The sequence below is a fragment of the Cryptomeria japonica genome, chromosome 5 (assembly GCF_030272615.1).
Source record: "Cryptomeria japonica chromosome 5, Sugi_1.0, whole genome shotgun sequence".
Classification (NCBI taxonomy): domain Eukaryota; kingdom Viridiplantae; phylum Streptophyta; class Pinopsida; order Cupressales; family Cupressaceae; genus Cryptomeria; species Cryptomeria japonica.
Genome location: NC_081409.1, coordinates 188,268,662 through 188,290,916, shown reverse-complemented (window position 1 = coordinate 188,290,916; position 22,255 = coordinate 188,268,662). Strand labels below are relative to the sequence as shown.

Genomic DNA, 22,255 nt, shown 5'->3' with positions numbered 1-22,255 from the left:
CTCTTAGAGATTCTTCCCTCTAGTATGTTCATCCTAAAAGAGCTTGGTTCACCTATTATAATAGATGGGAGGGAAATGATCTGATCTTGGCTATGATTGATCATTTCTTGGCTTCTACCTCTTGGTTAGACAATAATTTCATTTGCAACTCTAAAGTTCTTATGGAGGGAGGCTCGGATCATTAGCCAATTTCCTTGACCATTGACCCTAATTCTTTCCCCATACACATTCCATTTAGATTGGGGAAAATGTAGTTAACTCGTCTTGATTTTGACCGAGTTATTTCTTCTTGTTACAAAATCAGCATGAGCTCTATGGTACAAGAATGTACATATTCAATAATAAGTTGAAATCTCTTAAGCTCAGAATAAAAGGATGGAACCATCATGAGTTCAAAAATCTATTTTAAGAAAAAGCTATTATAGAGAAAAGAATGACTAAGGTTCAAGATCTACTAGGATAACATCAATTTGAATCATCTCTTTGAACAAGAAAAAGAGGTATCTTATAGGCTTTATGATATTTACAAACAAGAGATCTACTAGGAGCAAAATTCTAGAATCAAATGGCTCCAATAAGAAAATAAAAAAAAATTAAGTTTTTTCAAATTCCAAAGACAAGGAAATAACATCTCCATGCTTCAACTGGAAGATGGAGGAGTTACTAAAGACCCTCAAACGCTCAAGTGCTCCTTGGTATATTTCTAGGGGAAAATGCTTTCAATGCATAATCAAGACGGTTCTAACAAGCAAGAACTTTTTATTGACCAGATCCCCTCCTTGATCGGTAAAGTGGAAAATGAGAGGCTTGTGTAGAATATTTCTAAAGAGGAAGTTTAGTTGGCTCTCTTTAGCATCAATGTAGATAGGGCTCTCAGGTTAGATGGGTTTCAAGCCCTCTTTTTCCAAAGTCTCTAGGACATTATGGGGAATGAGCTATGGGAAGTTGTTCATGAATCTCAAGACTCTGAATCTTTTTTGAAATCGCCTGATTCTAATTTCTTGACCCTCATTCCCAAGGGAAAGGATGCTATCAAAATTAAAGAATTTTGACCAATTTCCTTATGCAATATTTTACAAGATTATTTCTAAGGTTATTACTAATAGGTTAAAAAGTCACTAATTTTCTACTATTTTATCAAAGGAGCGAGGATGTTTTGTTCAAGGGAAACAAATCACTGACGGTATTGTCACAACACAAATTGATTTACACATTATAGCTAAGCAAAAGGAATAGAATGCTCCTCAAATTAGATACCTCACAAGCCTAGAATAGAGTCAACAAGAACTTCTTGGACCATGTATTGGCAAAGTTCATGTTTGATTTTAATTTAAGAACTTGATCTCCATTCCCAAGGAGAAGGATGCTATCAAAATCAAAGGGCTTTTGACCAATTTCCTTAAGCAATATTTTACAAGATTATTTCTAAGATTATTACTAATAGGTTAAAAAGTCACTAATTTCCTACTATTTTTTCAAAGGAGCAAGGAGGTTTTGTTCAAGGGAAACAAATCACTAATGGTATTGTCACAATGCACAAGCCACAAATTGATTTACTCATTATAGCTAAGCAAAATGAATAGAAAGCTCCTCAAATTAGATATCTCACAAGCCTAAAATAGAGTCAACAAGAACTTCTTGGACCATGTATTGGCAAAGTTCACGTTTCATTTTGATTAAAGAACTCAGGTCAAAAGCTACGATGCTACTACCAATTTCTCGATCATGGTCAATTGCTAGGTAGAAGGTTTCTTTATGACTTCATAGGGTTTAAGGCAAGAGGATCCACTTGCTTCTTTTGATTGTTATGGTAGAATCTCTTGGCAAGTATATTGGATTTCTCAAAGCCAAATCTCTAAAAGGGCTCCAAGCTTCCTCCTTGTCTAAAGAGCTTACTCATCAGCAATTTGTTGATGAGACAAAACTATCTAGAACATTCTAAGTGATTATGAACATGCTTTGGCCAAAAAGTTAAAAGAGATAGATTTATTGTCTTTTTCTTCAATATCAACAATAGGGAACAAGATTTTCTCTACAGATGTCTACCTTTCAAGAAAGGAAGTCCTTCAACTACCTATATGGGTTTCCATATGTTTCTAGGAAGATACAAGAAATTGATTTGGATTCTTGTTTTGAAAAAATTGAATCAATTTTTAAATGTGAGGAAAGGCAAATGGTTGTCTTTTGCAAATAGAGTCATTCTCCTATCATCAATCTTCCAAGCTATTCCTCTATACAATTTGGTTGGGTCGGCCAGCCCTAATTTCTCAAATAAATAAATAAATTATTAATAAAAGTAATAAATAAATACAATTTTTTAAATAATTTGGCCAAGTCCAGGGGGTTGAGCTTAGTTGGTTAAAGCATTGAGTTCTCAATGTGGAGACCCAAGTTCAACTCCCATGAGAGACACCTTTGTGGAATTCTAAGTTGTGTCTCTTGGTCTTCCATTGGTTGTATTTGTCACATTGTTTAAAGTGGATTTCTAAGTTGTGACCCTTGGTCTTCCAATTGTTGTTTCTAGTTTGGTGCTCAAAAGGAGCTAGTATTTGTAATAAGTTTGCTCGAAAGGAGCTGGTATTTGTAATAAGCTTGTAATGCGGATGCTCGAATGAGCAAAAAATGAGCTTTATTGTAATGTTGTTCTATGATACTTAATACAAAAAAATAATTTGGCCAAGTCAACTCTATGGAACAACCTACTTAGCTTTTGGTTGTTTTCCCTTGGTGGCCGACCTTGTTCAAATTTGTGGTGGTTTCCTTTAAGCTGACTTGTGTTGGCATTTTTGATGATGTTGTGATTGTCATTGATGGACACACACTTGTTTTGTGATCACTTTCTTTATGTATGAGTTATGCTCAACCGGTACTTGTTCCAATCGGTATTATGTATTATAGCCTTTAGACTATCGGTGTTTTGCAGAAAGGTGTTTACCAGTCACAAACTGACTGAAGACCTAAAGCGGTATGAAGACCTAAAGCGGTTCGAGGATCTCAAGCAGTACAAAGGAACAAAGCAGTAGTTAACATTTTTCCAGTCTTCACTTTAGACAACCGGTAATCGGTAAAATTGTATGAACCGGTATTTCTATGATGAGTTATCATCCACCGACACTTTGGCGGTGATTTTGTGCCATGTTACCAAATGTGTCTAGATGCACTGAACCTAGGAACTTGTAATGTAATCCTATTGGACCGACATGAAATCAGACTCCTTTATAAGGACATCATGTCTAGGGTTTTATATGATAAGGGTTATGTATGTGCGATTATAGAAGAGAAGATTAGGTCTGTGTGAAGAAACAGAGTGTGGAGATATTGAAGACTGAAGTAATGCTAAATGTGCATTAACAATGAGCTATCAAGGATCTAACCAAGCATACTGTGCTAGTATCTAGATCATCTACTTGTTGATTACTCATATCTTCGACAAGTCTGAAACCCTTAACCGGGTAGGCCCAACAAAGCCTTTGTAAATCCTCTAACAAGGTGGTTCATAACTGTGAATCTGAAATCCTCTCACAAGGTAGTCTTTAATAGGACTTATCGCCTAACAGAGATCTAGATTCCTAACAGGATCTATTCTGGTGAAGAACATTGTATGACCTTAACCGGTCTAACCTTAACCGGTCTGGTTTCTATTCTGCAGATAGTTATTGGTGAGTTTCTACTCACCGTGGTTTTTCCCATTTGGGTTTCCACGCCAAAACATCTTGTGTTATGGTGATTATGCTCTTGTGGGTGAATGCTTTATTTGTTGTTTGGTTTGCATTTGTCTTAACCAGTTTGTTAGTAAATCTGTTATACCGGTTAACTGCTAAACTGCTTAAGAGTTTGAGTTCAGTATTTTTTGGTATACTAATTCACCCCCCCCCCCCCTTAGTATTCATCAACTTGATGGCAGTTCATCCTGAGGCTGACCTACATAGGGATTGATATATGTATGTGTCTGTTGTGATTGAGGAGGGTATCGATGAAGTTTATTTCATATTTTAAACAAATGCCTCTGCTTCCTCAAACACAAACCTAAGAAGCATATGATAGTAGGATGAAGACCCTTCTATTTGTTGAGTGAAGAATTCATCTCACTTGAATTAAATGGATGCTTAGAGCTCTTGGATGCCATCCTAAGAGTTTTGTTCAGATGAAGTATCACCTAGAGTCATAATGGGATCCCTTTGCTTTTGTCTTCTACGGAGCAAAGCTTAGTTGCAGCACTCAAGGAGAAAGTTGGACTATATACAGACCTAACATTTGCACTAGCCTAAGTCCAAAATCTGAAGCAGATTGGGTGCCTACGGATCTGGAAGGGATCATGGTATCTAAGAAAGGTGATCTGTTCATTACCTAACCATGCTTGTGCTTTAAAACGCAAGCTCTCAACTTAATTATCAACATCATCATCTGATGCACTTTTCGTGTAGGTCTAAGGCTAATCAATTCTGTTCTGATATATTGAAGGTGCATGTACAACTGGAACAAAGATCATTCAAGTAGGAAATTCTACCATAGAAGTCTGAGCAACTAGTCTGATTTTTTTGTATGTAATTCTTTAATCTGAACTTAGCAATGGTGTGTATGGGAATGGGACTGATGAGATTGTATTAAACTCAACATTATCTGAAGATGGTGTTTGAATCTGATTATTGTTTCTGAGTATTGTGATCTGAATCTTTCAATCTAAGTTTGCATATATACATTTTCCTTCAATCTGAAGAATACTATTGCAAAAAATTGTTATTTTCAAAAGCTCTTATATTTCAAACTTCTGCTAGACGGGCATTGGGGATAACCTTAAATATCCCCTAGTTTCTTGTAGTGACATTTGCCAAGGTATGAATAGGACTAGTCTCAGCCTTGCACATACTTTTCTCTTCAACCAAGCTCTCCTAAATTAGTTTGGATTCACATCCAACAAAGAAGCCTCCTAGATCAGCATCCACGGAAAATATTTATCAAGAGATAATCCTTTGTGCCTTCTTCATAGAGATGATCCCCCCTATGGATTAGTTATTTGGGAGGATGTGAAAGAATTAACCATTTAATTAGTCAATTGTGTTTACAATCATTCAAAATGACTCAAACACTTTCTTTGGGGATGAAAAATAGATTTCTTATAAACCTCTCAAAAAATTCCAAGAACTTCACCATTTGATGAATACCCTTAAAAATTCTTGGGACACAATGGTCAATGACTATTGGGAAGAGGATACTAAGGAAAGGGGGTGACCAAGAAAGTGGAAATCTATTCCTAAGTTCCCTGATACTCTAGAAGACTCTAGGATTCAGCTATCAGTCCTCCTTTAAAGCTTCAAACCTATTTGGCATAGATGATGATCTTTTCAAGTGGAATAAACATGGGATAGCAGAGTAGCTGAAAACTTCTTTGTCCCTCACTGGGCGCACGAATCCCCGTATCCAATACGGTCCACATACGTATTTGATACAGTACACACACGTGCCCAAACAACCTTGATTTTCCAACCATGCCGGATACTATGTGGTTTGATTTTTATAATATTTGACATAAATCTTCCTAAATTTAATTTTAAAAAACTTCATTGATGCATTTTGAAAACAAAAAATTTGGTATAAACAAAACCTACACCAAATGAGACAGACAAATTAAATGTTTTTCTATTTCAGTGACCCATTTTTGGGGTTATCTTCCAATGCAACTCTACTATTTTTGCCTATTGTAAATTGTTAAATCAACTTATAATTATTTATGTAGCAATTACATGTCTATATTGCTTTTGAAGTAATGAAAATCTCCTCTAATAACTTAGAAAATTGTGTTAAATATGTGTGTCTTTCATATGAATGGCGTATCCAGCCATATCCATAATTGGGATTCTTACAAAATGGACGTTTCCGCATCTGATACCATATCCATATTTGTATCCATATCCATGTCCATGCAACTTTGTGGGATAGGGATCTAATCTCTTAAGGATATGGTATGCTTCTTCATATTCATAATCCCTCATCGTTTGTTTTGGATCAGATTTGGTACTCAAAGGCTTGGCCAAAAGTGAACTATTTTCTTTGGCTGTCCTAACCAAAGAAACGGGACTCGGACTCGGCTTGGGCTCGGCAAGGCCGAATCGGACTCGCACTCGAGCCTCGGAGTCAAACTCGGCTTTTGACTCGGCTGGACTCAGGAAAGTGAAAAACTCAAGAAATTTAGAGATTTTTAAAGATTTAAAACTTGTTTCAGGCACCCTTTATTGAATACACCTTAAAGACACAATAACATCATCAAACTCGGCTCATTTGATTACACACACAAGTATACATCAATCACATAAGCATAAACGCAAATTGTCGCTGAAGGAAATAACAAACAAAGATATATAAATATTGTCAAATGTATACAATATTACAAAACTCATGGAATAAAAAATCCATGTCATCATATGAACATCATCAAATGTTTCATACAAATACCAAAGGTAAATACAACTACAAGCCTATGGCTCAGAGGAGCCTGCACGGCTGCACCCTCCAGCTCCACCCCCCTGCAAAGGCGTCTAAGGTAGGTCCTGGATGATTCGACAGCCATAGCCGCTCCCCGTGACACCATGCCATGCTCACCAACATCAGGAACAGTCATGTCACTATCTAGCTCTGAATCTCCTGTCTGTGCTCGTTCTCTTCGCTCCTCCTCTGCCATGGCTACAATCTCAACCTCTATATCTACCTAGTCGATCCAATCAGTGTCAAACTCGAAGGTTAAATTTTCCCTACTTCTATCGACGCAATTTCCCCCCATATTTTTTTACGGGGGTTTGGGGGCAACGCCCCCAAGGTGGGGTCGAGGGGCATACAGGGTGGGGTCGAGGGGCAGTGCCCCGCAAGGCCAAAAAAACTTATTATTTAATAAAGGCGTCGAGTGTTATTTTTCTATTGGCTGACATGTTGTAACCTTAATTTTTCTCATTCTCAGGCGAAGGTTGTAGTAAACAAAGACGAGACCATTCATTTTAAAAAAACTTTTTAAAATGCTTTTTTTTTGTCATTTTACTTAACCCAGCCAGTAGCCAAGTTTCAAGCACTGGACTCGCCGAGTTTGGCGAGTTTATGCCAAACTCACCAAATCAGCGAGTCTGGCGAGTTTTCTCACCAAACTCGATCGAGCCCGAGCCCGAGCTCCAAAGACTCGGCGAGCATGTCTCAGGCTCGGACTCGCCAAGTTTGGCGAGTTTGTGGCGATTTTCTAATCTTTGGTCCTAACATTCTTAAATCTTCACATAGGACAATCTCTAAAAGGGGGTTTCCATGGTCCTAGTCAGTATTCTTTATGGTTTACTCATAAGGATGATTGTTCTCACTTAACATTGCATTGTGATATTGTGAGGAGTATATAGAATAAGTTTTTTAGACAATTTTAATCTCAAGTGGATGTTCCATAATCCTTTTAAGGATAGTTTCAATGATTGGCAACATGTTACAACTCTTAATCTTTTTTAAGAATTGTGGAACATGGCTCCAAGCTTCATTCTTTGGAACATGTGGCTTCAAAGGCATAATAGGGTCTATAATGCAAAGAAGAAGACTCTGGACAAAATTTAGTAGGATATAGTAGAGGCATGCACCTGAAGCATTATTTCTCTTAATATTTCTAAGTCCAAAGAGGCAAATCTCTAAAAGATTTGTATTATGAGGAATTGAACTATGATTGGGAATCCTTTTTATCACTCTCTACACAAGGTTTGAAAAAAAAAATCCCTTGTACATTGGTGTCATCCAAAGAGTGGTTAGGCCATAATGAAGTTTGAAAGTGCATCATAAAGTAACTTGAGTTAGTTTGAGGTTGGTGTCCACATTATAAGTCATGATGGTACAATGATGTCACCAAGCACTCATTTTACTAGCATTAATTTGAATAATACAACTGAAGCTAAAGGTCTAATCTCAAGGCTTAGGTGGGGACTTAAGTCAAGAGTTTGAAACCATATCTTAACGGATATTCCACTCTCATTATCAACAATCTAAATAATGGTAAAACGACTTATAGGAGGATTTGTAGCTATATCAAGTAAGTTAAAATATTTATGGATCAATTTGATGGTATCCAATTGAATCATATCAGATGAGAAGGCAAAACTTTGCTAATTGGCTTTTGCTAATCTAAGCCTAGATGATTACTTTTACAATTTTGTGCTGATTAATTATTTTCCTGAAGATGACTATTCTCTATTAACTCTTCCTATATGATAGAATGAATACTTGAAGTAGTGAATAGAATTGATAATGCATACCAAATTGGAGTAAAAGCATATCTTTATTCGCACATGAAGTTATTACAGAAGTAGACTAGAGACAATGCATGCAACAACTAATTTGGAATCTAGTGAGAATGAAGATCTAACAATTAAACCTCTGATGTCAGGTGATCAAGTGATGATCCAATGCTACTGACAGTTTATATGACAAGAAACCAACGGTGGTGAATATGGAGACCCATGGAAGGAATGTCACCGATACAATTGTTGATGGCAGGTTTGGTGTGAACATAATTTTGGAGGAAACTTGGAGAAATTTGGGAAAGATGAGCATTTGGCCCCCAACTTTTCAGCTAGTGGATGCAAAAATATTCTTTTGCCATTCAAGGACATTTTGTCTTCACTTTCAATACCATTGTCATATTGTAGGCTTCTATATTAAAAAGAGGGTGGTACTACCTTCAGATTTTTTCAGATTTTCTTAAAGACAAAAGTAGACCATTGATGAACCATATTTTCTTAAAACTACAAACCAATTTATATTCTAACTTTATAGGTAATTCTCAATCTACAATTATAAACTCATATATTTTCATGCTTACCTTGTTTCGTATTATAAACTTCTATTATTTCATTATCATCATGAAGCAACTTAAACTCTTCTTCAAAGGCCTTCTTTAATCTCTCCCATGTGTTTTGAGAGGCTTTGTCAATTTTTGTATACCAATCAATCGCCACATCTCGGAAAGTGGCTAGAAAAGACCATACCCAAATTATCTTATCATCTTGCCCATTTGCTGACCAAATTGTTTCACAAGTCTTATAGTTCCTCACAAGATCCTCTAATCCATTGCTTGTTAACTTGGGTAACTTTTTCTTTATACACTAGACTAGCACTTACTAGAATCCTATCACCTAACCTTAGATCTATCAAAAGACATATGTTGATGTGTTTTTATGCATTTCATACACATAATAAAATAACAAGGTATCTTATCCTCTCTTGAACAAAATCTCCTCAAATGTTGAACTAAGTGATCAATTGAGGTGACTCCAAGGTTCCAAATGTTAGGTCTTGACGTGTGGATAAGCTCAGTGGTTGATGTAATATTGTTGGAATCACAAGGGGAACTTACATTGATACTTGAACTCTTGCTTGAATGCGGCTGGAATGTGGAAATTTACTTGGCTTGAAAAAAAGATAAAAAGGATAAGGGTTTAGAGAGACTACACTACTCCTCAGATCAATGATAGTACTAGATCATGCTAAGATAGACACATTCCTTAAATCAGGCTTCGCTTTGCCATTTCGCCAACAACTCCACAAAACCAATGCAATCTTCCAAGGTAAATGGAAGGTTTTCATATTGTGAACATTCATCCAAATACCCAATACACTGGCGCAACTTGAATAAACATATACACAATTGAACTTAGCACATTTTAATGTTCAAGCTAACTATGCGCTACAATTGAAAATCATCCAACTACAAATAGTGTGAACCAAAGGAATTATCAACATCCACACATTACTCCATCACAATCAATGAACGTCATCTAACATGAGGATACAATGAAAAACCATGCAATATGTAGAAGAAACACCACTATCCACCATGAATTCAATGAAAAGGATGTTTATTTACAAGCTTGGCAACAATTTCTGCCTTCTCCTGTTAATGCATGATAGCCTCGGTAAGATAAATGATTGAATGAGAGATAAATGAAGTCTCTCATTCAAACATTTATTATCGTGAGGGGGCACCGATCAAGGCATCGCTTGACTGTACCCAACCCACTACATATACCAAATGAAATGTGTGAGAATGGATATTGAAATAAAAAAATGCTCCTCCTCTCCTGCAACATAAAAGAAGACAATCAGATTTATACAACAATTCAGTCATAGATAATACATAGAAGAAGATAAATTTTAATTCTGATCCACAAAATTAACATGGTATCAGAGCCAGGTTTCCTTCTATAAAGCCTAACCGCCTGAAGGAAGATCCGATTAAGATCAGATTGATATCTCCATGAAAGTCTCGAATATGGCCACATTGCAAGAACTTGTCCTCTCAAACTTAAACTACAAGTGTCCCTTGCTGAAGTCAGAAATTCAGACGTATGTTCAGAAAAATATGTTCTCTAGAAGAAACTCAAGATACCTTGTGATTGAGAGGGAGCTTACTAATCAAGATTGAGCACTTCTGAGGTAAAAATTGTAAATATTGATTATTATTATTAATACTAATAATTATTTTATGGGCCCTGTGTAAATCATAAGGAAGTGACGACTTCCAAATGATTTCCACTTGTATTTTTGAGGTTATTGGAAGGTGACGATCTTACAATAACTCAAGATTGTGGATAGAATCGCCGACTGAGGCAATCCACGTAAAAGCTTGTGGATAGAATCGCGGACAAAGGCAACCCACATGAGCTCATGGATAGAATCACCGACTGAGGCAATCCACGTAAGAGCTTGTGGATAGAATCGCCGACTGAGGCAATCCACGTAAGAGCTCATGGATAGAATCGCCGACTGGGGCAATCCACGTAAGAGCTCATGGATAGAATCGTCGGCTAAGGCAATCCACGTGAGAGCTCATGGATAGAATCGCCAACTAAGGCGATCCACACAAGAGCTTGTGGATAGAATCGCTGACTGAGGCAATCCACACAAGAGCTTATGGATAGAATCGCCGACAGAGGCAATCCACTCAAGAGTTTGTGAATAGAATCGCCGACAGAGGCAATTCACATCTTGAAACTATGGTCCCAAGATAAGCATCATATGATTTATGAATATTGCTCCCACTACCTTTTACATTTATCTTACCTAGCTAAGAGGGAGTGTTAATGCATGATAGCCTCGGTAAGATAAATGATTGAATGAGAGATAAATGAAGTCTCTCATTCAAACATTTATTATCGTGAGGGGGCACGATCAAGTGATGTCTTGATCGGCCATGTCCAAAAGACATGGCCAGTCAAGGCATCGCTTGACCGTACCCAGCCCACTACATATACCAAATGAAATGTGTGAGAATGGATATTGAAATAAAAAAATGCTCCCCCTCTCCTGCAACATAAAAGAAGACAATCAGATTTATACAACAATTCAATCATAGATAATACATAGAAGAAGATAAATTTTAATTCTGATCCACAAAATTAACATCTCCTACTCTACTCTAACTAATAATGATCTGCTATCTTCTCACTAACTATTAACCTTTACAAATGAGAGAGTGAAGCCTTATATAGTGCTCTCAATACAATTGAGTGGCTAGGATCAAATCCACATCAATGGCCAAGATTGAAATATAGAAAACCTAATTAGGGTTTGTTACACCCATTACATAACATTTAATGCTTGACAAATGATTAAATTACATTTTTTTAGGACACATGTCCTTTGAATGTTGACCAATAAATAATCAAGTTAGGTACATCAAACTTTGTGCCTCCACATGTGGTAGTTATCCTCCTCGTTAGATGAGTCAGGTGCCTTGAATCTGGATGCCTTGACTTGGAATGACGTGATTGGGTTGAAGATGAATGCCTTGACCTCGGCTTGCTCATCTTGGAGACCATCACAAAGTCTAGGTGATTGAGGCATACCTCTTGATACTCAACATTTCCAAGCCCGTGATGAATGAGATGATGGTGGAAGATATTCCCAAATTGCATCATTTTATCCGACCTAATCCCTTTCGCCTATCCTTGATCTTGAATCCCTTCACCTGAAGCCTTCGTCTTGGATTACTCTCTTGTTGTACTGGCAACAATTCTTGGACTTCCAGAGGAAATTCAAGATTGTTTTAGCATCTTTTCATGTCTTAGTTCTTGATTTTGCCACTTGTGTAACTTGATCTTCTATGTGGTTGAACTATTCTTCATTGCACTGAAGAGTCCTCCATCCATGCTTGGCTTTGTATGTCTTGATATCTTTGTGGAATCCCTCATTGTAAAGCAACTCTTTGCATTATTGGAGTCTCTCACATGATGATTACAATCATCGTGTTGTAATGCCCGAAGTCCTCCATCCTTGAATCAAAACTTGATGTTGGCGTATTCCACTTGCTAGGTTGAGGTGTTATATTTCTTTGATTCACCATCATTCCTTCTTCTTTGGATCTTCTTGTCATACTTGAATTCCTTCTCATTGCATTGTTTGATGTTGCAAGTGTGATCTCTCCATGTGATTGAACCTCCTCGACCCCTTCATTGTTGTACCATCCTCACTTCCTCCCTTTTATATGCTTTACTTCTAGCTTCAACCTGAAAATAGCACAAATATAAATCAAGAACTACGTAAATAAAGTGCTCCATACTGTCCTAAATCATACCTTCAAACCTTCACTTAGATCTGGAAATGACTGATTTTCACTTGGGAAATAATGTTCTCAGTTATGATCCCATGTCTGATTTTACTGATTTCACTCACTCCAGGTCTGATTGGGGCTTTCAGTCTGAGATTTCACCTTTTAGAGGTTTGATTGGTGTTTCTACCAAGTGTTAGACAAATTAATGCCCTTCGCCAAGACTGTCATGGATTTTGAAAGGCTGGCAAGGGAAGAGATCAAATGACTTCCGTGGATTTGAGCATGTGAGGAAAGAATTTCATCATGGTCGGGGATTTGGGAGTGTGAGGGAAAGATGTCATGATGACTGGGGTTTTGAGGGAGTGAGGGAACTTTGCAAGGAAGTCTATGGATTTGAGGGGGTAAAGGAATCTTGCAAGGAAGGCTATGGATTTGAGGGGGTGAGGGAAGTTTTAGGGGATGGCCGTGGATTTTTGCCAGCAAGGGAAGTTCTTCCTAAGATGGCCACAGATTTGGGGTGGTGAGGGAAGAAATTGCTTGCCTTCTTCAAGTTGTTGATTGCATCAATCACCTTTATTCCTCATCACTTAGCCATTTGCTTGATCTTCATTTTCAAAGTTAAAGATGTAAATGAGCAATGTTTCTTCTTTTCCTCCTTCATCCACGTTGCTTCCTTCATGCTCAAGGCGTGGATTTCCTCAATCCAAGGAGAAATGCATCCTAGGTCGTGGATTTCAACATGTCAAGGAAAAACTCCACCTAGGTCGTGGATTTGGGGAGGTGAGGGAAGTTTTTTTCCTCTTTCATCATTTCTTAGACCTTGGTTGATCTCCATCAAGCACTTCATCTTATTCATTTGATTGCTCATCTTTCCCTCAAGTCATTAATTTGTGAAGGTCAAAGATTGATTAATCACTTCACCTCTAACCTGATTTGAGCATTGAATCCATGCTTTGCCTCATCACGATGCCCATTTTGCCTTTGGTGAGGACTTTATTCTTGAATTTCCTTCTGGAAATCCAAAGGAAATCCAAGGAAAACAACTGATACTCCAAGTTCATTCCTTCACTCATCTCTCACCTATAACCTGACTATCACATAGAACTGAGAAGACTCCAAACTAGTCTAGAAGGGTGCTAGACTACCTGACTTGATCACATCCTGATGACAAAGGCACTGCATCTTCTCACAAGCAAAAGGTTAAAGACTAAAGAAACTACTACCAAGCAAAGCAAACTAAGCAAAAGAACTAACCTACGAGCTCACCTACATAACGCTCCCACTCAAACAAGAGGTAATATATCAGCCTCTCCTCCCATGGATCTAAGCAATAACTCTAGCTCTAATACCAAATGAAAGAAAATCAATGAGAGAAACAATGCAAGTAAAAATAATCCTATACAAATTTCCATAGAGCAACAATAAAAGACCACATAATATGCCTTGGGAAAACCTTTACAAGAAACCCAAAAACACACTCAATGTGTTAATCTCTACAAGAGAGTTATGGTACGATGTAGAGTCCACTACTTCCAATAAAAATCTTCACTCAAATTATAGTCAATGTAATAACCACCCTATATTTTTTTTTGTTTTGAAATTTACATCGACTATAAGTGAGTTACAATGCAATATCCATTCCATTTTTTGATCACCCAAATCTTCGGATGGTCAAGTCGAGAGCATACAGTGAAAGGATTACATTAAAAACTAAACTGCAGCAATTGAAATGAGAAAGAGCTAGGCGGCAAGCTAGCCAACACCACTTATTCAATGGAGCGCACATACAATACTGAAAAAGGAAAGCACCCGACCACTTCTTCAACGGGGTGAGATTCAAATATCCACTTATTCAATGGGTAAACAAGAGGGCACTTCCACTTATGCAGTTGGAAAGCTTAGTACAAATGTAACCACTTGTTCAATGGGGTGAGTAACAACCAAAACAGAGACTTATTCAATGAAAAAATAAAGAACAACTCTTCCACTTATCCAATAGTGAGTGAATACAGTATTACCACTTAATCAGAGGGGTAAGTATCAACAATACACAAGATCAATCACACTAGCAATACTACCATCCAATGTTACAATGCTAGCTCACATACAACAGTACAAAAATACAAGTGTCTCTGCTGTTACATAGTGCTAATAAGAAAAGTACTGCCGTAAAAAGTGTTGATGATAAAAAAAACCCTCACGAAGGTGCCAGATAACATGTACTCAACAACCTGGCTATAAACTGACAATATGTTACTTTGATTGGATGAATAGAAACGATGGTACATGTCTGAAAATGCACTGAAACATGCTGCAATAGATCTGGGCAGCAAGGAAGATACCCAGAAATTTTACTAACACGCATAAAACACACACCCAAGCTGCACACCAAAGAATGTAACTCCCAACAATGACCTTTGCCCTTAAGACCAAAGGGGTCCAATGTAACTTGCAAGAGTTCTATGAATAATCGCCAATTACAATTTCACAACCAGCTTACCTTGTACGGTTAATGGATTCACTTTAGTAGCCAAAGATGATGTCCCTAGTCCACTTTGTAACACTCATCTTCAATATTCTCTTACACCCATCATAATACAATTTCCAAGCAGCATAGTGCGTCATCAAAGGAAACTTGAGATCCCTCCAAAGCATGGGGCCCAATTCCATGAGGGACAAATTATTACAAGAAGTTAAAATAACTAAATATTTACAACTTCCCTAGGATTTATAAGGTTTATGTTGTCACTTTCCTATAAAATAACTAATGCTCTTTGAATAATATATCCAATAAGTATCTCTCTTTCAAGATCTCATGTTCTTGCTTGGTTTCTTTGTATATATCGGTTTTCATAATAATAATAAGAAATACCCACAAACCCAAAAAGTAAAATATTGCACTAACATATCCAAAATAATAGATAATTCTCCAAAAGTATAATTCCATTGATATTAGAAATAGACTGATTATAGTTGAAATCCTCATAATATTGTGACATTAATACATATATTATATACAAAATCATAAAATATATGGGAGCACCCACAAACCCAAAATATTAAGGATTGCACCTCCAAATCCAAAATATACAAATTACTTCTCCAAAAGTGTAATCCGTCAATATTAGAAATATATTGATACATAAGATGAGGGTGAAAAATAAAGTTTTTTTATAATAAGAGGCCATGAAACCCTAACCACAACTCACCTATCTTGTGTCCATATTGTCTCATACGTGTTCTTTTACATAACGAACTATAAAAATCCTTAAAGACAATAAGGTCACTAAACAAATAGCAAATTAACTCATCTACATTAAATCATAAGGTATGTTTTGTTTAGCTACACAATATACCATCTCCCATGAAAACGATATCCCCAAAGCTAGCGATCTCAAACTTTCAAATATGTGCAAGGAATATTGGATGCAAAATGAAATTAAAACATATGGAAATTATGGTATTCATCAAGACTCAAAAGTATGTCATTTAACGGATTTAAAAATATGGAAAGACATCATCCAATTTGAAAATAATAATGTCGTTTGGCCTCCCAAAACCTCCTCAATAACATTTGAAAATTCACTATAAAAAACATACAAATAAACTAAGGTGTAGAATAATATAGGAATAATAAGAATTTGAACAGCAACTAATATTGGTCTTCCGCAAAATTACTTCTACAATAAATAACAAGGTCTGAAGTCTAAACCATAAACCTTCCAAATGAATTATTCTTTGTTTTTAACATTCCATCCAAGTGACTTGTAGGGTTTGCATGTTAGGAATTTGGAAACCATGAAATAGGGTGAAGCAAAGCCCTTCCATGCATCTAGCCCATTTTCCTTACTTTATATTTATGCATGTCCTTCCAATGATGGCTGTGACTCTTCATTTCAAACCATCTTATAATAATACCAACAAGAACATTAGTCACATCGTGAAAGAAGATGAGAAATTTTCAGTGCAAAGATTTAAACTTCATTCATTTCACTACTCTCGTCTTCCATCTCTTCCTCCAATTTAACTCCTTCCTTTTCTTTTTTCTATCCTAAATTATTTCCACACTTCATTGCTCCTCATGGTCTTATTCATGAAGATCCCCATACTAGACCACGTGTGGTGAGTCATCATCCCATTCTCCATGTAGCACATCTTCATCTTCATGGAGGTCATCCCACACATGATGATTTGTTATCTTCATGAAGAATCTTGTTCTATATCACCTATGGTAATATAGAACATCCCATTCTCCATGTAGCACATCTTCATCTTCATGGAGGTCATCCCACACATGATGATTTGTTATCTTCATGAAGAATCTTCTTCTAGCTGATGAAACAAATAATTTTGTTCTCACCCATAAAAATTCCCAAGAGTTCACAAAGTTTCTTCTTTGAACTAAATAAATTACTCTTACCACTCTCCAATGACATAAAGGGATTGGTTTATAATCTAATTAGATACCACTTATAGCACACTTGCATTCATTAGAGGCAGAAACATAAAAAAATTGTAAGATAAATCTAAAAAGTGAAGGACTGCACCTCAAATTTTAAAAATACGGTTAAAGTACTTCAAAATACTATAAATAGATCAATACAAAAGATGAGAGAACCCCTAGTATGGCACACTAGCATTCATAAGAGGTGCAACTACACAAAAGTGTATGATAAATGGGAGCACTTGCATATCTAAAAAGTAAAGGACTGCACCTCAAATCTAAAAAGATGGTAAAAGTACTTATCGAAAATACTGGAAATAGATTAATACAAAAGATGAGGGAAGAAACCATATTTATAGCATACTTGCATTCATATGGGGCAGCACTATACAAAACACTTAAGATAAATGGGGAGACTTGCAGATCTAATAAGTAAAGGATTGCACTTCAAATTAAAAATATGGGCTAAGTACTCCACAATACTAGAAATAGCTTAGTGCAAACGATGAGGGGAAACCCCTATTTATAATGAGGACAGTATGATATGCTAACCACTCATTTCCTACTCAAAGGGAAGCATGTGACATAAGTGATGTCTCGTTATGTGACGAAATGTAAAACTCCTAAGCACATAAGCCCACTGTTTACATGACATAATTTGGCTTAATAGCAAAGTAGCTCATTTATGATTGATCATTGAAATATGTCATGTCTATGCACACAGCAAACATGACACATGTTTTGATCATTTGTTGAGCTATTTTCAATTTGATTTTAGACCATCATTTGTATGTAGTTCATCGGTGGCTTGCCACCTCAAAATTGAAGAGCACCTAAGCAATAAAAGATTTCTAACCATGAAAAATCCCATAAAAGATCTAATTTACTCCACCTCTTATCAACAAATTCGTCAGTGTTAAAAAGACCTAATTATGCAAGTATGAGCAAACAAACCATTTTTGTTTTGAATTTGTACCATTGGTGGAAGTAAGCTTACTTATGAACTCCTTATTATTGTTATTCTAGGTGTAGCTCTTGTAGTTGATAGTTGATACCAATGGTCTGTGTTAAGCGACAATGCATGTGATCTCAATTGTTTTGATATCAAAAATGGTTTGTTTGCTCATACTTGCATAATTAGATCTTTTTAACATGCATACTAAAAACATTTACTCCACCTCTTATCAACAAATTCTTCAGTGTAATTCACATCACTGAATCTCAATGGACATGGTGCCCTCTCCATTTACTACATTTGAGTTCTTTGATATCCAGTAGCTATCATCAAGCACATGAGGTAGGATTTTCATACATCTAAATGCTATTCCTCATCTTAGATTGAAACATTTCTTAACTGTATTTCAAAATATGACTTTGGCACACACAAATTTAAACTCTTAAGATTTTTCATTTATATTTCTTTAGTTAGCATTGGTTTGTAGAACAAGTGTAGCTGCTGAAAGAAATAGTTGATTATATATTTAATGTTACACTTATATACCTAAATAACAAGAATAAAAAGTGTGTTATATATAACCCTCTAGATGTTTTCTCAAGGAAGCAGATCATGTTTGCCAGCTTACAGACTTGACAAATGATGATAGAGCCAAACAAACTGCACCACCATATCCATCGAATCCATAAAACAAATATCATGTTTCCTAAGGTTCTATATATTGTAGATTGATTGTAAGAACTTAAGAAGACTGTCTGAGCACAAACAGGTACTTTCCACAACCAAAATGCATGGCATATTGAATAGATTTATGAGAGAGTTGCTTCAACACTCTGACACAATTGATCACAATCCAAAATTATGCCAACAGATGATGAAGAGAATTTGCTTTGACAACAACACAGAAATCGGAACTTGAAGTCTACACTATCTGCCAACATTATCATGACCATAATGCCAAAGGTAATAAACAAATTTACATAGACTTCTTAAGACAGGTGCAATTTCTTCCTTCGGGCTAGGGTAATCTAGTTAGGATTCGATTTAGTTGACTGAGAGGATATCCTTTGAGAATGAGACCTAACTCCTTGGATCATCTGTCAAGAAAGTTGAGTTTTCCTGGCAACAAAATATCCCCCATAGATCTTCGTTTATTTCTAAAGACCAATTCGAGAAATTTCAAGATTGACATTGTACTCTCTAACCCAGAAAGGTATCTTTGATTGAATAGAAGAAATATACGAATGTCAGAGACAATAAGGTTACTTGTGCAATTTCCATAACAAAAAAATGCATACCAAATATCACCCACACATCTTCATGTCTTTTCAAAAACCAACTGGAGAGATCAAAAGTTACACTCGTATTTTCTGTGGAAGCAAGCTATCTTTGACCATTCAGTTCAAAAGTATTTAATTGTTAAACTGATTTGTGTACTTTTGAAGTTTATAACTTTATTCTATGAGAACCTGTGAATAATCCCTTCTTCAACAGCAAAATTATTTTCACTGGCAATAGAACAGCTAAATTCTAAGTTTCTTTTATTCTTATGAATGGCAAGGAAATCAATATAGTCTGGACCCAAGCTATTCTACAAGTACATATAACTAAAATTTCCACACAACTAACCTGAGTAATTGCCCTCTCCTTAAGGGCATTCTCATTAATGCACATGCCACTTTCTGTTGATAAAATTTGAACTTTAAAGCGATTAGGGTTCAAGATTTCAACAAGCAAGACATCCCCATCTTTTGCATTGTGATCAGAAGCAAACTTGGCCCATCCATTGGTGAACACAAGCCTACGCCCAGATTGCATGTATGCACACCACTCTACTGTCCATCCAAGCCTGTCACTATCCTCAAATGTCACCGTACCTTGTGACCCTGAGAGATAATTAGTCATGAACATTACAGGGAAAGACTGCACCAAAAAGAAAACAGAGACTACATTCAAGATTGACATCAAGTGATATTACAAAGAAAAAACAGGAGCCAAGAAAAAAGTCCTTTTACAGAAAGAAGTTGAGAACTATACTATGCAAGAAAATAAGGTAATTATACAACCATACAAGTTATTGCAAATTAATAATTAAAACACAAACTTAAACACTTGAAACTTGCCATTTTCCCATTGCGACCGAGACACTTTCTTTGGATTGTCCTTGCAAATGAAGGATATTCGGTGAAAATCTCTCTAACAAATTCTGTAACAATTACCCTATTGGGACTCAACAGACCTTCACCAACATATGGTTTAAATTTATTCTTGAAGCTGCCTTTAGCACCCACCTAACAATAAATATTAAACAAATCTATAAAGAAACTTGTGCAAAGTTCTAGATTCAGAAAAACAAAGTAAAAAAATCCACTTTGAATTATTGACATTCCATTTCAAACAGAGTAAATAACCATTAACAAATGGAAAAAAAAATTAAATTGAGGACATACCTGAAGCGTTTCATCATTGACAAGAAACCAACTCTTGCCCATCCAGGTAACTTGTGCCCTGATCTCCATGGTTGAATCAACCTTGATATTTGAGCTATCATAAAAGTATATCTACACCAGTCCCATTCAACAAAAGAATCCCTTGATGTAATGCCTAATCAATATGGTATTTAAAATCACTGAAAATCTATAACAATTCATTATTGTCCCAAAAAAATACCACTTGTAATTGCTCAATTGAAGGAGTGCCAATATAGCTTTAAGGCATTTGAACTATGCTGGCGTTTCTGCTATTTTTTAGATACAAAGTGATTGAATTCCTTACCATTTTTTCTTTTGTACACGACATCTCAACTACTCTTCCAGGTCTCCAGTAATTTCCATAACGCACTTCTACCACATCCCCAGCTTGCCAATTGTCTTTGAATAAAGGATGGGCTATGCTTTCACCATTTTCTGAAATACAATAGACCTTACTTGGTGGCCTTGGTCGAATCAAAGGTCCATTTTCATCAAATGCTGAGCTTTTGGTGTAATCTCCACCAATGATCAAGTTCCTTCCTGAATTTATACTTACATGAGATGCTATACACAGATTTTCTTAAGAATGTTCATATCCATATTCACAGAGATTTTTTAAAATCAATAGGCATATGACCTATTTGAAACAGCTACAGACAATTACAAGGTATCTTTTAATATAATCCCGAACTGTATTCATAAACTTATATTTATAAAAGAAATGAACATATGGTATTTGAATGAAATAAGTTTACTATTTTGTAGAAAGAACTTACTTTTTCTATTTTCATCTATGAATGAAATATTGAACTGTGCCCTTCCATTTGCCCATTCAATATCTAAAATCTGCAAGGTAAAGAAAGTGTTGTAAGTTACAATGTCTAACCTAATACAGAAACCTTAACCCACTACATAGTAGCGGCTGCTTTATCTTAAGGCAATAAAGGATTCTTCATGTTCCATGATGCAGGAAACAGTAATTAAAAATATGGAAATGTCTTTTTTTTTGTGGAACGTACTTGTAGGGGCATTTTAAGCTTCTAGTACCTCCAGCACATTCAGATTGTTTCTATGTGCTTGCAGGGTCATCTACTGAACAGTATCTGATTGGGATCCCATAAACACTATTATATTAATGGAAAATCAAAATCTATTCAGAAATATAATTATAAGGGTATATTCGATTTCTTATCATGTTTTTTTACAATTTTTTATCAACTTTAGTAGATCAACACTTCCTTGAATACCAAATCAAATTGACTAAATCTGTGACATGAATACCAATTCCATATCTCAAAAAGCAAGAGTTAGTTGCAGTGTGCATTAATTAACATGATCGTACATCACAATTTTGATATGCAGTAATAGTCTACTAAATTATTATTACGAAAAATACAAGACACAAAATGATTAAAAAGATATTTGATGTTAACAAACGAGCAAAAACCTCCATAAATAAGAGTTACAAAAGATATATCCATAAAGGATAAGATCAACTAATAAAGCAAAGGATAAGAACTTATCTAATGGAATAAAAGAATATCCGTAAAGTCTATTCTAACGATTTAATTGACCATTAGAAACTTAATATTACACTATTACTTTAATCCCCTCCCTTAATGGTCAATCTACTAACTATAGCAAGTTTATCCTGTCATTTTTACAAATTTGTTAGCATTCAAGGACTTGGTAAGAATGTCTACAATTTGATCTTCAATTGAACAATATTGCAACATCATTGATCCATCTTCTACAAGTTCCTAGATGAAATGACAATGAATGCTCGTGGAAGACTAAATTCTTGGCAAGCTTTAGCACCCCTTGAT

At 35.9% G+C, this 22,255-nt stretch overlaps 1 protein-coding gene across 10 annotated transcripts in view; it reads right to left on the bottom strand.

Annotated features, from left to right (window-relative positions):
- The window catches only part of LOC131060881 (uncharacterized), a 73,891-nt gene that overhangs the window by 12,023 nt on the left and 39,613 nt on the right, over positions 1-22,255 (bottom strand). For 4 of the 10 annotated variants that reach the window (XM_057994297.2, XM_059221317.1, XM_057994296.2 and 1 more), the window contains 5 exons: positions 21,206-21,275; positions 20,734-20,969; positions 20,409-20,519; positions 20,082-20,249; positions 19,588-19,881 (listed from right to left, as the gene is read on the bottom strand). In XM_057994297.2, coding sequence (XP_057850280.2) covers positions 19,588-19,881; positions 20,082-20,249; positions 20,409-20,519; positions 20,734-20,969; positions 21,206-21,275 — 879 coding nt within the window. Of the gene's footprint in view, positions 1-19,587; positions 19,882-20,081; positions 20,250-20,408; positions 20,563-20,733; positions 20,970-21,205; positions 21,276-21,448; positions 21,533-22,255 lie in introns of those variants that run through there. The other 6 variants (XM_059221318.1, XM_057994301.2, XM_057994303.2 and 3 more) reach the window with 6 other exon arrangements.